Raw genomic sequence first — 16,493 nt, forward strand, 5'->3', positions numbered from 1 at the left:
AAACTTGCTATCTTCGGAATCACCAATCTTGGGTTACCTAGCAGACACAACAAAGAACCACGCTAATCGAGACACCCTACACCATAGTAGTATACCTTAAGCCAGCAACGAAAAACCAGATCAGAGACAGCCCTACCGAGAATTCGTCTCAATTAGGCGCTTGTAGGAGACTAAGAGGGGGCCAGCCGTCAAGTAGAAAGGAGAGATGAGGGCACATAAGTTTTCCAAAAGCCAGTCGGCTTATACGATTTGTAAACTAGTACCTGAAACTTACAATCTCGAGCTCTTGGGCTTACTGCTTAACTTAATAAATACTATTTGCAGGCTTACTCCTAGTACCTGTGGCAGTTTACTATAGCAACAGCCCCAGGTCTTCCTTACTTTATTTAATTCTTCTTTTGCCCTTCCTGACCTGGAATGACTTGCTTAGCTAGTTTCCTTGTTCGCGGGGTTAGACTGATAGAGGGATTAGCTGGCTCCTACTCCTACAGGGTTATAAGGTTTATCCACTTCCTTACTTCATCAAAAAAGGGGGAGACAGGTTTTAGAACCAGCAAACCCTAGAAGTCAAAATAAGGTTAGGTTCTAAAGCAGCTATCCTGAAGTAAGAGCTCAATTACATCGACCCTCGTTCTGGTGCAAGGTTCTCTTTTAAGTAATTCCTGAGGATAGAACTCTATTTAAGTAAGCTCATCGCTCTATCAAGGAAGTTAGGAGCTAGTCTGCCAAGCTTAAGAAAAAGTTCAAAGTAAGCAACGTTGTCAGCGAGTAAGGAAAAGAAAAGGTAGGCTTAGAACTAGAATACCCTATCTTGTATCCAGTAGTTAGTCTGCCTATGAAAAGAATGCTTTGGAATTGTATAAGAGCAGGCTGTGATGCGAGGACTCTCAGGGACCTACTTAAGTCTGCAATCACTCTAAAAGCGGATAGGACCAAACCTTTTATTCCCCAAGCAGCAGTTATGTCTCAAACCACCGGCAACAGGTTGAGCTCCTACGATCACACCTTGCTCTTACGACCCTGCAGTCAAGCTTCTCCAGTGAGACCTTTCTTTTAGGCAGGCGATAGCCTGATTCAAAGATTAGTTCAGAATCTTTCTTTATGTAGCTAATTAGGAGTTACCGAAGGTTGTTAAACTAACTCATTAGCTAAGGAATAGAATCAGGCCTCTATCGAGGAGGTTTTGGATATTTTTTAGATCTCCCCAAAAAGCTAGTCCTCTGAGACAGAGGGGAGATTCCAGAGATTTTAGATCTCTCATAAAAGCTAGTCGACTGAGACAGAGGATCAAAACGGAGATCTTTCAGACAGTTGAAAAACGGTCTCTGAGGCCAAGTTGACTAAGCAAAAACGAAAGTTGATACCCTAGAAATAAGTCGGCCCTGGCATTTCTTAGTAGTTGCTGTTGCCTATATGAATTTCTATAGTAAGGAGCTACAACCGTCGCTAGGAGTAAGCCTTAGGAGGGAGCCTAAAACCCCGATATAGGACAAGTAGTGCTTTAGAGCAGGTGTTTACTTGACTTTAATTTAGAAGGCTTCTACCCGTTCCACTTTCACTCTTAGGAGAATCACTTCGCTACACTCCTTATGGCCCTTCTCTTTAATCAATGGTTGTAGCAGCTTACTATAGAAATGAACATAGGCTTTAAAGGACTAACAGCAACTACCTAACTCAAAAGAGCAAGTGCCGACTCATCCTACTGGTTAAAGCTCTTAAGGTTAGTGTTCGAGGTTTGATGGCCTCGACTTTGTAGTTGAAAATTGTAAGCGGAAAGAGGCTAATCCTAATTAGGATAGGCTGAGCTTGACTAAAAGTACGATGAAGGACACATCGTACGATGAAGGACACATCGGGCGCTCAACAAGGTAACCTAACCATCAAGAACAAGCATCCACTTTGATTCCCGTTATTAATTTGATATCAGGCGGAAGGAATTAGTTACTCCAAATTAACTAATGTGATTGTGGACCCGTACAAGGATATTGAGTAGACGGTTGATGTATCAGACTCGACCCTATCTTTCGTAGCATGCATTCCCATCCGTGTCGCAACTGATTCGGTAAGCTACATGTCCGGTCCACGGAGAACTGCCTTCGGTCCCCCAAACTGACTTACTCGTGGCAACCTTCCGACCGCCCAACGACCTATAACTCTAGTCACTATTCCCACTAGGGCTAGGAAGTAAGCCCCACAACCCAAAGCGGCGAAGAACAAATAGAATTTGCTGCAAAAGCCGGATAACGAGGGTGTTCCTGCGTAGGAGAACATAGTATTGGAGAAGGTAATAGCTGAAATAGGATTTGTTTTGGCTAGAGCGTCCAAATCCGCTATATATTTGACAAGGCTTTGCCGTAATGCTGAAACTATGGCGAATGCATCTATCGTCATTGATGCATAAATAAAGATACCAATTAGTAGTGATTGAATTCCTTCTATGGTTCCACATGAGAAACAAGTGCGAATATAACCTACATGTCCAATTGAACTATGAGCTAGAAGTCTTTTGACTTTCGTTGGGGCCATGGCGGCCAGCGCTCCTAAGATCATAGAAGCAATGCTGCAGAAAAAGAAGATTTGTTGCAATGTAGCTCCATAAGAACCATAAATATAAAGACGTGAAATATTAGCAGAAATAGAGATTTTAGGCGCAATAGAAAGGAAAGCTGTAACCGGGGTGGGTGAACCCTCATAGATATCAGGTGCCCACATATATAGAGTCAAAAGAGATATGGAATCCGAAGAGGAGGGGGTTATCTTCGGGGCTCGAGAGATGGAATAGATAGGGCCCCACAAGTTTTGAATTCGCCGCTGGTCTATCGAGAGGGAACGAGGAATTCTCAACGAAAAAAATTGCTCTCCGAACCAAATGTGAAAGTCGTTTTCCATCAGACGGCTATTCCCGCAACTCTACTCTCGACTTGGATTATATATCCAATAAGGTCCCCTCTCGGCCATTCCACATGCTGCCTAGCAGAGGCGTGGTTATCTGAAGTGGATCCTCTCTTTTGTAGTAGATGCCGAACCTGCTGCCCCATTGACTAAGAGGGGGCGAGTGCAGCAGCTACATGGACCCCTTCCTTTCTGTTGTTGCCAGCGCTTTCCTGGGCCATAGCATAATTCATTTCTTAAGAGATATTATTTCAGGATTTTCCCGTTCATACAGGGGTCAAACCTTGTCAAAGAACTGTTTTCTTAAAGACGACCCCAACGATGATTCATCTCTCTGTGTATGAAGAGAAACCCGTCGGGGAAAGGCATTTAGTCTTTCTTTTCATTTTATATTTTTATTATTTTGAAAATCAAGATTAATGGGATTTCCTAAGTGCCAACCCGGTCAGAAAGATAGGTATCTAAGACCCTTCTGTAAAAAAGACAGAAGAAGGACCTAATATATATATATATAGCGTATGACGATACCATATATACTTTTCCTTCCCCCGCTGCATCTCCCTCAGTTCGTCGAGCCCTTCCTTTAATGGTTGGGGGAAGCATTCCCTTATCTGAACTTGGCGGGCATTCTTTCCAGCCTGACTCAAATAGAAGGTGGGTTTGTTTGGTTTGAACATAGGCTCAAACATGATTTGAAGGGTCCTAGCTACGCCATGCGTTCAATAAACAAACTGGAAAGGAAAGCTGCAGGGATGACAAAAAGAGAGCGCTTTCCTGCACTGAAAAAAAGGACCTAAGAGAAGAGCGTCTATATAATTAGCCAAATCGTCTGAAGCATGAACCGAATCGCCTTTGTTCCAAAGGCCTAGCGAGTTAAGCGAGTTCCTTTTTTTCTTTTTTCAAACGCCGTCCTTTTCTTACCCCAGACCGATGACTCGGTTGTTCAGTACTGCTAACTAGTATTGGATCTTTGAAAAGAATGAATCATTCCAGGTTCGTCATTGGAGTTCTGTGTTAGGAAACCTAGTTCGGAAACTTGCTATCTTCGGAATCACCAATCTTGGGTTACCTAGCAGACACAACAAAGAACCACGCTAATCGAGACACCCTACACCATAGTAGTATACCTTAAGCCAGCAACGAAAAACCAGATCAGAGACAGCCCTACCGAGAATTCGTCTCAATTAGGCGCTTGTAGGAGACTAAGAGGGGGCCAGCCGTCAAGTAGAAAGGAGAGATGAGGGCACATAAGTTTTCCAAAAGCCAGTCGGCTTATACGATTTGTAAACTAGTACCTGAAACTTACAATCTCGAGCTCTTGGGCTTACTGCTTAACTTAATAAATACTATTTGCAGGCTTACTCCTAGTACCTGTGGCAGTTTACTATAGCAACAGCCCCAGGTCTTCCTTACTTTATTTAATTCTTCTTTTGCCCTTCCTGACCTGGAATGACTTGCTTAGCTAGTTTCCTTGTTCGCGGGGTTAGACTGATAGAGGGATTAGCTGGCTCCTACTCCTACAGGGTTATAAGGTTTATCCACTTCCTTACTTCATCAAAAAAGGGGGAGACAGGTTTTAGAACCAGCAAACCCTAGAAGTCAAAATAAGGTTAGGTTCTAAAGCAGCTATCCTGAAGTAAGAGCTCAATTACATCGACCCTCGTTCTGGTGCAAGGTTCTCTTTTAAGTAATTCCTGAGGATAGAACTCTATTTAAGTAAGCTCATCGTTTTATCAAGGAAGTTAGGAGCTAGTCTGCCAAGCTTAAGAAAAAGTTCAAAGTAAGCAACGTTGTCAGCGAGTAAGGAAAAGAAAAGGTAGGCTTAGAACTAGAATACCCTATCTTGTATCCAGTAGTTAGTCTGCCTATGAAAAGAATGCTTTGGAATTGTATAAGAGCAGGCTGTGATGCGAGGACTCTCAGGGACCTACTTAAGTCTGCAATCACTCTAAAAGCGGATAGGACCAAACCTTTTATTCCCCAAGCAGCAGTTATGTCTCAAACCACCGGCAACAGGTTGAGCTCCTACGATCACACCTTGCTCTTACGACCCTGCAGTCAAGCTTCTCCAGTGAGACCTTTCTTTTAGGCAGGCGATAGCCTGATTCAAAGATTAGTTCAGAATCTTTCTTTATGTAGCTAATTAGGAGTTACCGAAGGTTGTTAAACTAACTCATTAGCTAAGGAATAGAATCAGGCCTCTATCGAGGAGGTTTTGGATATTTTTTAGATCTCCCCAAAAAGCTAGTCCTCTGAGACAGAGGGGAGATTCTAGAGATTTTAGATCTCTCATAAAAGCTAGTCGACTGAGACAGAGGATCAAAACGGAGATCTTTCAGACAGTTGAAAAACGGTCTCTGAGGCCAAGTTGACTAAGCAAAAACGAAAGTTGATACCCTAGAAATAAGTCGGCCCTGGCATTTCTTAGTAGTTGCTGTTGCCTATATGAATTTCTATAGTAAGGAGCTACAACTGTCGCTAGGAGTAAGCCTTAGGAGGGAGCCTAAAACCCCGATATAGGACAAGTAGTGCTTTAGAGCAGGTGTTTACTTGACTTTAATTTAGAAGGCTTCTACCCGTTCCACTTTCACTCTTAGGAGAATCACTTCGCTACACTCCTTATGGCCCTTCTCTTTAATCAATGGTTGTAGCAGCTTACTATAGAAATGAACATAGGCTTTAAAGGACTAACAGCAACTACCTAACTCAAAAGAGCAAGTGCCGACTCATCCTACTGGTTAAAGCTCTTAAGGTTAGTGTTCGAGGTTTGATGGCCTCGACTTTGTAGTTGAAAATTGTAAGCGGAAAGAGGCTAATCCTAATTAGGATAGGCTGAGCTTGACTAAAAGTACGATGAAGGACACATCGTACGATGAAGGACACATCGGGCGCTCAACAAGGTAACCTAACCATCAAGAACAAGCATCCACTTTGATTCCCGTTATTAATTTGATATCAGGCGGAAGGAATTAGTTACTCCAAATTAACTAATGTGATTGTGGACCCGTACAAGGATATTGAGTAGACGGTTGATGTATCAGACTCGACCCTATCTTTCGTAGCATGCATTCCCATCCGTGTCGCAACTGATTCGGTAAGCTACATGTCCGGTCCACGGAGAACTGCCTTCGGTCCCCCAAACTGACTTACTCGTGGCAACCTTCCGACCGCCCAACGACCTATAACTCTAGTCACTATTCCCACTAGGGCTAGGAAGTAAGCCCCACAACCCAAAGCGGCGAAGAACAAATAGAATTTGCTGCAAAAGCCGGATAACGAGGGTGTTCCTGCGTAGGAGAACATAGTATTGGAGAAGGTAATAGCTGAAATAGGATTTGTTTTGGCTAGAGCGTCCAAATCCGCTATATATTTGACAAGGCTTTGCCGTAATGCTGAAACTATGGCGAATGCATCTATCGTCATTGATGCATAAATAAAGATACCAATTAGTAGTGATTGAATTCCTTCTATGGTTCCACATGAGAAACAAGTGCGAATATAACCTACATGTCCAATTGAACTATGAGCTAGAAGTCTTTTGACTTTCGTTGGGGCCATGGCGGCCAGCGCTCCTAAGATCATAGAAGCAATGCTGCAGAAAAAGAAGATTTGTTGCAATGTAGCTCCATAAGAACCATAAATATAAAGACGTGAAATATTAGCAGAAATAGAGATTTTAGGCGCAATAGAAAGGAAAGCTGTAACCGGGGTGGGTGAACCCTCATAGATATCAGGTGCCCACATATATAGAGTCAAAAGAGATATGGAATCCGAAGAGGAGGGGGTTATCTTCGGGGCTCGAGAGATGGAATAGATAGGGCCCCACAAGTTTTGAATTCGCCGCTGGTCTATCGAGAGGGAACGAGGAATTCTCAACGAAAAAAATTGCTCTCCGAACCAAATGTGAAAGTCGTTTTCCATCAGACGGCTATTCCCGCAACTCTACTCTCGACTTGGATTATATATCCAATAAGGTCCCCTCTCGGCCATTCCACATGCTGCCTAGCAGAGGCGTGGTTATCTGAAGTGGATCCTCTCTTTTGTAGTAGATGCCGAACCTGCTGCCCCATTGACTAAGAGGGGGCGAGTGCAGCAGCTACATGGACCCCTTCCTTTCTGTTGTTGCCAGCGCTTTCCTGGGCCATAGCATAATTCATTTCTTAAGAGATATTATTTCAGGATTTTCCCGTTCATACAGGGGTCAAACCTTGTCAAAGAACTGTTTTCTTAAAGACGACCCCAACGATGATTCATCTCTCTGTGTATGAAGAGAAACCCGTCGGGGAAAGGCATTTAGTCTTTCTTTTCATTTTATATTTTTATTATTTTGAAAATCAAGATTAATGGGATTTCCTAAGTGCCAACCCGGTCAGAAAGATAGGTATCTAAGACCCTTCTGTAAAAAAGACAGAAGAAGGACCTAATATATATATATATATATATAGCGTATGACGATACCATATATACTTTTCCTTCCCCCGCTGCATCTCCCTCAGTTCGTCGAGCCCTTCCTTTAATGGTTGGGGGAAGCATTCCCTTATCTGAACTTGGCGGGCATTCTTTCCAGCCTGACTCAAATAGAAGGTGGGTTTGTTTGGTTTGAACATAGGCTCAAACATGATTTGAAGGGTCCTAGCTACGCCATGCGTTCAATAAACAAACTGGAAAGGAAAGCTGCAGGGATGACAAAAAGAGAGCGCTTTCCTGCACTGAAAAAAAGGACCTAAGAGAAGAGCGTCTTCTCTTAGCTTTCTTCCTCCCGCACCCGCCGCCGTCCGGCCCACGTTATAGGGGAAGAAAAATGGAGAGAGAAAGAGCAGATGGATTCTATCCCCTATATCGAACACTCATTCCTATCTATTAATAGAAAGATCTTCGTCAAATACCGGACTTTTCCTTTCTTTTTATTTTCTTTTCTTTATTTATTTATTTTTTATTCCTCATATCCAAGGCAGCTTATCACAAGCACCCCACCCCATACGACTTGTTTGGGGGTCGTTCTCCTTTTGAATCAAACAAAGTAAGTAGTAGGGGCTTCATAGCAACTTTCATTCGAAAGGCAAGCGAAGAACCCACTTTTAGTCAATAAGAGCCCTACTTCCCTCGAAAAACCTCATCACTGAAATTCAAGCGCAAATCCATTTCTTGGTCACCAAGCTGAGCACACCTTTGGTACCTCAGTAGGGCGAGCTCTTTGATAGAGACTTCTTTCGGGGCAATGAAAGGCTACTTTAATATAGAAAACAGCTGGAAACTTGAGAGGGTCGCCTTTGGGAGCGTTCGCCGGTAACCATCACGACAACATAAAAAGGAAGGAGTGAGACTGACTGAATCCAATCCATAAACCCAGCTAAGTTCGTTCCCTTTCGTCAAGTAGGTAAAGTAGGCATACGAACCACTTTAGCTTTGCTTTAGACTGTATTGGAACAAAGCAAAGAAGGAGGCGGAATGGAGAAAGGAAAGGGACAAGGGCGGTCTTGCTTGGCGCGAAGGTTGCTGGTTCGGGGGTAGAGTACAGTACTAAAGATCCTCGGACTTCCAGGCAGTTTTTCTTTTGGGTAGCTGTTCACCGTTGGATCTCACCAATACAGCCCCCTATAGTTTTTATTACCGAGATATCTTTTTTTTTATTGTTCCCTGGTATTTTTTTTGGGTAATCTGCTCCCATGCTGCAAACAGTCAAATCTGAACTTAACCTTGTCGCTCTTCTTTCTTTCCTCGCGAGCAGGAAGCACACCAGCATCGTGCATTCCGTGATTCTACTGTGTTTTTTTCGCACTTAACTATGTGCACAGTTGACCGGAAGAGAACTTAGATTCGCCCGGCCAGCAGGTGGGCGGCGTGCTTATCTTGTGTGACAACACTACAGAGCGAGTGGCTCTTCTAGGCGGGCAGCTGTGTGACAATACTACAGAGAAAGCGGCGCTTTCATGTAACATGCTACGGTCTCAACGCCCTTACGAGGTAGTGATGAGTTTGACGCGCTCTAAGCCCGGTCTGCGCACAGTTAGGAAGATTGGCCGCAATCTGAGCGGTACCACCCACCTTACCCTACCACCTATAGGCGGACGTCCGTCCTACAGCCGTCCGAAAAGGAACTGCAGTGATCTTGAATAGGGATCCTACAGCGATAGATAGAATCCCCATAAAAATACCACTAGATTGAGCACCGGTGATTTCGTATCCGGTCAAAATCTTGGCTAATTGATAAAAAGTGGGTAGCTCTAGTAGACCCATAGATCATGGAACAAATAGGGTGGGTAGGCCCAACCACCACACTACACGTATAGACGCGAACCCCCTCGTTACCGTACGTGCGACTCTCACCGCATCTCGCACAAAGACTCCTAAATTCATCCCGAGCCTTTTCTTCCACCTATCCTCTCCAATCCTCGATCCAACTTGCGTTCCCCAGGCGCTATGAAATAGGGGTCTTTCCTTCGCCTATCATATGTATCGGCTTGGCTTCATACCGAACCAAGGAGGCATTCTGGCGGGCGCGTGCGTGTAGGAAGGCCGACGACTATATATGCTAAAAGGCTACGACTACAAGCCAAGCCGGAAGCTACTCGCTTCTATTCTCGTTGGGATTCTTTCGATATGGATGGGGAATCTATAGATCATAGTAATTCGCCAACCTCTCTAACCAACATACGATACAATTGAACTTCACGGGACGCCCAAAGGAGCTTCGCTCGGTTGGCCTTCCTACGCTGACGAATGCCTCTTTTCTCTTCTCTGAAGTCTACAACAAGTGGGAGAGGCAGGATTCGAACCTACGTAGAAAAACTTCAACAGATTTATAGTCTGTCGCTTTTAACCACTCGGCCACTCTCCCCTTCCCGGGGCGAGACCCCCCTTCATAGCTTCTGGCGAAGCTGCGAGTTCATGAGCAAGTGAATGAACGAGCCATGTTCCTAAAAGGAGTGACCCTCTTTCTTTTCTTCCCTTTCCCTATCCCTTCAAAGCCCGGTTGGGCGCTAGCGCTTGATTAATAGAAAGTCTGGCTCTTCTGTTGAGCGAAGCTGCGAGCCTACCCTTCTCAAGCCTACAACAATAGCTTACGCTTACCAAGCCTAAAAATAGGGCTACAACAAGCCAAGCAAAGCAATCTTTCCCCCTTCGTTTGTTGTGGGTCGCGCCTCACCGCAGGTACTGAATGAATGAAATGAGTGGAGATCTTCCTTCCCCCTTGCTAATTACCAAGAACTTCGTTGCCACTAGTGGCAAATAATAATGAAAAAAAATAAAAAAAGAAATAAAGAACTCGGAGCCTAAAGAGAAGTAAGTCTACAAGAAGCTGGCAGAGGTTTAGCCATTGGACCACATCGATCTATCCTACCTAAACAGTAAGCCTTTTCTTATTCGTTCTTCGAATGAGGCTAGTGGAGACTAATTCCTTCCGGCTAATGAAGAGACTACTCTAGCCTTCCCATTAATTCCCATCCTTCTTCTCTTATGAGCGTGAAATTAGGTATTATTTGATATAATTTAAAAGTAGTGTTGTTGTAACATTAGGTGTTCAAAATCTATATATAATCTAAAATTTAGTTACATGTTTTGTTTTAAAATCAACATTTATGATGTTTTAAATGCAGTACTTAAAATAATATTGATTAAAATAATATATTACAAAATCATAAGTCCGCCTCCATCCACCTTATTCGTTTTAATTAGGGTTTTGAACAGGGAAATTAGGGAAGCTGTGGAGAAAGCCATCGACTCTCAACCTCTAAAGCTATGGAAGAAGCCATCGATTCTCAACCTCTAAACAAGATCCAATCGCAGGTACGATTGACATACGTATGCATCCAAATTCGTGTGAAACGAATGAAAAAGATTGGTTCTTTGTGTGAAATGATCATGTTATACATTGAAGGGGAAGAAAACATGGAGATCCAATATTAGCTCCGAAGATATGCTCACCGAAGTTCCAAGCGATTCTCTGTTCTTCGTCAATAAATCCAAAGGTTAGATTAATAGCTTAATTACTTGGCTTAAATACAGCTTAGTTACTTGGATATTAACAGTTTAATTACTTGGACATTATTGTAAATTGAACGACGCACGCCAGGTGTTTGTTAAAATGCTCGACTAAAAATTAAGTTGGATTTCGATGACATAATTAACATAAAAAATAAAGTATAGGAATTACAATTACAAAGTATATCATCATTAACTTTTTAACTACCGATTAATCATAGTTTGTGTTACAATAAACTTAGTATGTATGACTTGATCAAAAATTGTTAATTATAGATCTGTTCTAATCTGTTTTAATCAAATTGGTGTTTGTTATATTGAAAGCTTAGTTTCAAAGGATTGGTTTTAGAGCAGGTAGTAATCGTTGATGATGGAAGTAAGGATGGAACAAAATCAGGGGCAGTTGACTTTGTGAGGAAGTATTTGTGCTCCTACGCATGAATCATGGCAAATCAGAAGGTATAAGAAAAGTGACTTTAGTTTATATGATTTGGTTAAATCTTGCTTCGTCTTATATATTTTTTTATTTTATTCAAGAAAAGTGATTAACACTCATAGTTTTTAAGTTAGTAAGTTAATGGTGTTCAAAGAGTGAAGTTAGATAAAAAAAGGGAAAGGTATAAGTTTTATTTTTAACAGTCATACTCTTTAAGTTAGTAAGTTAATGGTGTTTTATGTTTTATTAGGGAGTTTTTTTAGTTAGTAAGTTAATGGTGTTTTATGTTTTATTATTTTATTAATTATGGAAGTACTGAATTTATTTTGGGATTTAGAAATGTGTTAGGTGTTGGTTCAATGTCTTTCTTTTTTTCCAATATTGAAATTGTGTCATTATATCATATTATTTCATAAGTAAGATTTTAGGGTTTTAATTATGGATATTGATTAATGAGGCTATTTACATACCACAATTGCATGATCATTTAATGGGGCTGTTTACATACCACCACAATTTACGGTCGGATTTAATTGCATTGATTGGTGAATGGTCTGAATTTCTATTATATGAGCTCCACCTTCCCTATTGTTGTAGGCCCATATTCAGACTTGCTACTCTACTATCATGGCTAGCTCTCCTAGTGTGAATACATCGGGAATTGGTGTTGGCAACCAAATGGTCCTTGCTGACCTCCGTGAAGGGAGTACCGACCTCATCACAATTATGGTTTGCAGAAAGTGGGACGTCACAAGTGTCAACGGACGCTACATGAGCACCGACTATGTCGTCAGTGATATAAAGGTAACTCTCACCCTTATAACCCCCGTACCCTTTCCCTTTTTAAGGTAGTGGTATCTTCTTTTTTAAAATCCTTCAATAATGATTGTCTTAAATACATTATATATTATGGTTAATAATGGTTATGGCTAATAATACACATAAATAGATAATATATATATATATATATATATATATATATATATATATATATATATATATATATATATATATATATATATATATATTACAACGAAGCATCAATCATGAAATATATATGATACATATTTACAGTAAGAAACTTTTTTTTTCCAGAAATTAGATCATATTTTCATACAAGTTCTTGAATGTTAAACACATGAATTTTGCAAGCTAATCATAGCAAATTGACATGAACTCATTATTTCATTACATTTACAGTAACATTAACATAAAATAATGTTCACATCATCAAAACTATCAGCTCTATACATGCATGTACCTTTTAAGCCTTTTTAAGCGAGTTAAACGAACGTAGCACACACATGCAAGTACATATACATACATGGATCAAATCACACACATTCATCCATTCAAATTAACCATTATAATGTTTAACAATGTGATTTTTAATTTATTATTATTCCTCCTCTTATTATTATTATTATTATTATTATTATTATTATTATTATTATTATTATTATTATCAATATAATTGTTTACAATTATTACCAAACGGTTTTCAAATAATATTTTAACCAATTAACTCATCTATTTTATTTTATAATATAGATATATATATATATATATATATAATATAGATATATATATATATATATATATATATATATATATATATATATATATATATATATATATATATATATATATATATATATATATATATATATATATAGACTTCTCATATTCAGATTCCATAACATCAAAATATATGTTATCATCATTTATTATTATTATTATTATTATTATTATTATTATTATTATTTTTATTATTTGTTGTTGTCATTAATGCAATTAGATGTGTGAGCAACTTTACACCAGATGTGACTTCTCATATTCAGATCCTATAACATTTTTGTATTTAAACTTTCATTAAAATGAAAACTGCCACAGGTCATCCCAAGAGCCTACTTATCATGTCTCTATAAATATATATAAATACACAGACACATTCAAGCATCCTCCCTTTCATTATGCAACCTATGACTGAATATTGGAAGACACCTCACAACATGAAGAAAACCACTACTGTTGGTAACTGTTCAGAAAGTTTGGCGACTCTTGAAGAAATATTACACCATGGTCGAGAAAATAAGAAACACACGGTATCAACACTTTCTTTAATTTCGATTGTTTTTCCCGGCATTATTATTATCCATACATTAAATGTGTTTCTGCTAATCCATGCAGAATGCTGAGTTCAATTGTCGTGTGGTGATCAAAGGCGTACGTAATAGCGAAGAGTGGTTCAGACTTATGTGTGGAGGAGGAAAATGCATGAAAGGTGTATCACGTGATGATGGGGAGCTGTGGTGTGCTGGCTGTGAAAACCCAGTTATGTTTCCCCGAGCAAGGTTCGGTTTTGGCATTATATAGTTATGTGCGTTGGCAAACACCTTTATACACTTTCACATCTGAAAAAAAAACTTTCAACATGTTCCATTTTGAACTTGATGTGCTCGATTCCACGACAAATGCGATCATCGTGTGCTTCGATGACACTGCACAGATTCTAACAAGCACCACTGCTCAGTCTATGCTCAATGTGGAATCGGGTCTCTCGCATATCTACACCGTTTATTCTGAAACCATCCAGGATAGCTTCACTCCAGTCATGATACAGAACTCTAACGGTAGCATCTCAACGCTCCCAAACTGCTTACACTCACTTGTGGGCACCACCCGAACCATCCAAGTTGATACATTCACATACTACCATCATGGGGCCTTTGAGAGCTTCAACTGCAAGCGTGTGCTCCCAGACGAAACCGATTGTCAATCCGTTGGATCTACCACTCCTACTCCCATGACTCGGAAGGGTAAATGGGTGATGACAATACCAACACCAGTTAAGCTTAAAGAAACAATCAGAAAGTACATGTAAGTTTCTATATATACTTTTGACTTACCAAATTCCATGAACCACATAACTACATATCCATTTGTGTTGTGTTTAAGTAAATGTTCAAAATTGAATATTTGTCACTATGTCAATACTTGAACGGAGTTACATTCTATCAAGTTTTTAGTACAAAATAATGGAATATGAACTACTAATATATACATCATCCAAGTTAAAGTTCTGCCTAACATTTCCTTTCTTTATTTCCCAGCCCTACTTATGAAGGTTCTGATTCAGATGGTTCTGTGGGTAGCGCTCCAGGTGAAAGGTATATATTTAGCCTATAAGCATATACGTTTTAGACATCATATCCATTTGTGTTGTGTTTAAGTAAATGTTCAAAATTGAATATTTGTCACTATGTCAATACTTGAACGAAGTTACCATTCTATCAAGTTTTTAGTACAAAATAATGGAATATGAACTACTAGTATATACATCATCCAAGTTAAAGTTCTTCCTAACATTTCCTTTTTTTGTTTCCCAGCCCTAGTTATGAATGTTCTTATTCAGATGGTTCTGTGGGTAGCGCTCCAGGTGAAAGGTATATATTTAGCCTATAAGCATATAGATGTTTATTTATTTTTTCAAATAATTAAGGTAGGTAGTAATATTAGGTTTGACATATATTAATTTATTTATAATCGTGAAAAAGAATTAATGGTCAATTCCCTTACATTACTTCATATCTTTTTCATAATTTCCTAACTATGGATGCATGTGTACAACTTAGTAGTTTATGCACCCATACCAATATATACCTCCTTTGAACCCAATTGAGTAGCCTTATTAGTTATAATTTCAATTTTCAAAGCTTGGTTAATAGCTTATCTGGACTTGAATTATAGGCCAGGTAATAATGTACAAATGGGCCTAATATATTCATCTGAATACATTAATCGACATCTCTTAAGAATGAACCAACACCGACATTTTTCAGCAAGATATGATATTTTAACTCGTCCAATGAAGAAACTCTTAAGAGACTTGTGAGTAAGCTTAAAAAATCACCTCAAGAGGTTTTTGATTCATTGAAAAATCAAACAGTTGATTTAGTGTTCACTGCTCATCCAACTAAGGCTATTAGGAGATCTTTGCTTCAAAAACATGGAAGGTATGTTCTATAATGCTTTGAATAAGTCTTACTTTCATTAAAAGAGTTGTGGGTAGGCCTGTAAGCGAACCGATACGGATGTTCTTAATAAACGAATGAACGTGAACAACTTTATTAATTAAATGAACAAGCATGAACACATGCTTCGTTAATTTATATATGTTCATAAACGTTCGTTCACTTAAAAATTTGTTTATGTGTGTTCATTTACCTTCATTTATCTATCTATCTTTAAGTTCGTTTAATATTCATTTCAAGTTTTTAGGCAGTTACAATTTAGTTTGGTTTTATTTAATTTATTGTAGCATATCGTAATATGATTTAAGGTTTTCATATGGTAGTGAGTTCTCTCAATGATTTTTATAGGTTAGTCATGTATGGAGAGTCATGCGTGCACATATGTTAAGATATTTGATTTGACTAACTCATAGCCGTTGCTTATGTTTACTTGCTTAAACCTGTTGTAGACAAGAAACTACTAAGGCGAAGGGCGACTATATGGGCATGCATTAGCGGCAGAAGATTTCGTGAATTATTGAATAAAACCGGAAGCTTTATGAACTCCTTTAAGTTTTTTTTTCTGTAATGTATGTTTTTAGACTTGGCATACATGTTTGTTCTTAAACACATTCTGCAAACAAAGTTTCCTGTGCTATGCACGCCTTAAATTTTGTGTGGCCGACTTATGGTACAAGCTCTTATGACGTTTTGTATGGCTTCTCTTACACTGTCTTTTGGCTAATTACATTTTATCCATGCATAAACATTTTTCCCGAACGCACCACAAAATGAAGGACACTAACTGTTGGTCATGCCGTGCAGCGCACAGGCCTACCCTCTAGTATTTATAATAATAAACTTCTACCGATAACCCTACTAACCATAAGATGCAATTAATAAACTAATCCCCAAACTGTATCTTTTAAACGCTTTAGAATTTCGAAGTCTACATTTTTCATTTAGAACCCTACTAACTACAAAATGCAATTAATAAACTAATCACCAACCTCTATCTTTTAAACTCTTTTGAATTTTGAAGTCTACATTTTTCCTTTAGAGTTATAGGTTTATATTCTCTCCCTAATTCTAAACTGATCTGTTTCTCACACATCACTTTTATTGACATGTTCAATGGTGTGATCAAACACATGCTACTACGATTACTC

General features: G+C 39.4%; 1 protein-coding gene, 1 non-coding gene and 1 pseudogene across 2 annotated transcripts; all 3 read right to left on the bottom strand.

Annotated features, from left to right (window-relative positions):
• Window positions 1-1,965: 1,965 nt before the first annotated feature.
• On the bottom strand, window positions 1,966-3,117 carry LOC118480564 (NADH-ubiquinone oxidoreductase chain 2-like). The gene has a single exon (XM_035975608.1). It carries the CDS (start codon window positions 2,887-2,889, stop codon window positions 2,068-2,070), a length of 822 nt encoding a protein of 273 aa, XP_035831501.1. The 5' UTR covers window positions 2,890-3,117; the 3' UTR covers window positions 1,966-2,067.
• Window positions 3,118-5,889: 2,772 nt separating this feature from the next.
• On the bottom strand, window positions 5,890-9,151 carry LOC118480565 (annotated as a pseudogene).
• A 496-nt stretch (window positions 9,152-9,647) lies between these two features.
• Window positions 9,648-9,730, bottom strand: TRNAY-AUA. Its single transcript has one exon. It is a non-coding gene; the product is annotated as a tRNA-Tyr (tRNA).
• Window positions 9,731-16,493: the final 6,763 nt, after the last annotated feature.

This window comes from Helianthus annuus, chromosome 7 (genome assembly GCF_002127325.2).
Source record: "Helianthus annuus cultivar XRQ/B chromosome 7, HanXRQr2.0-SUNRISE, whole genome shotgun sequence".
NCBI lineage: Eukaryota > Viridiplantae > Streptophyta > Magnoliopsida > Asterales > Asteraceae > Helianthus > Helianthus annuus.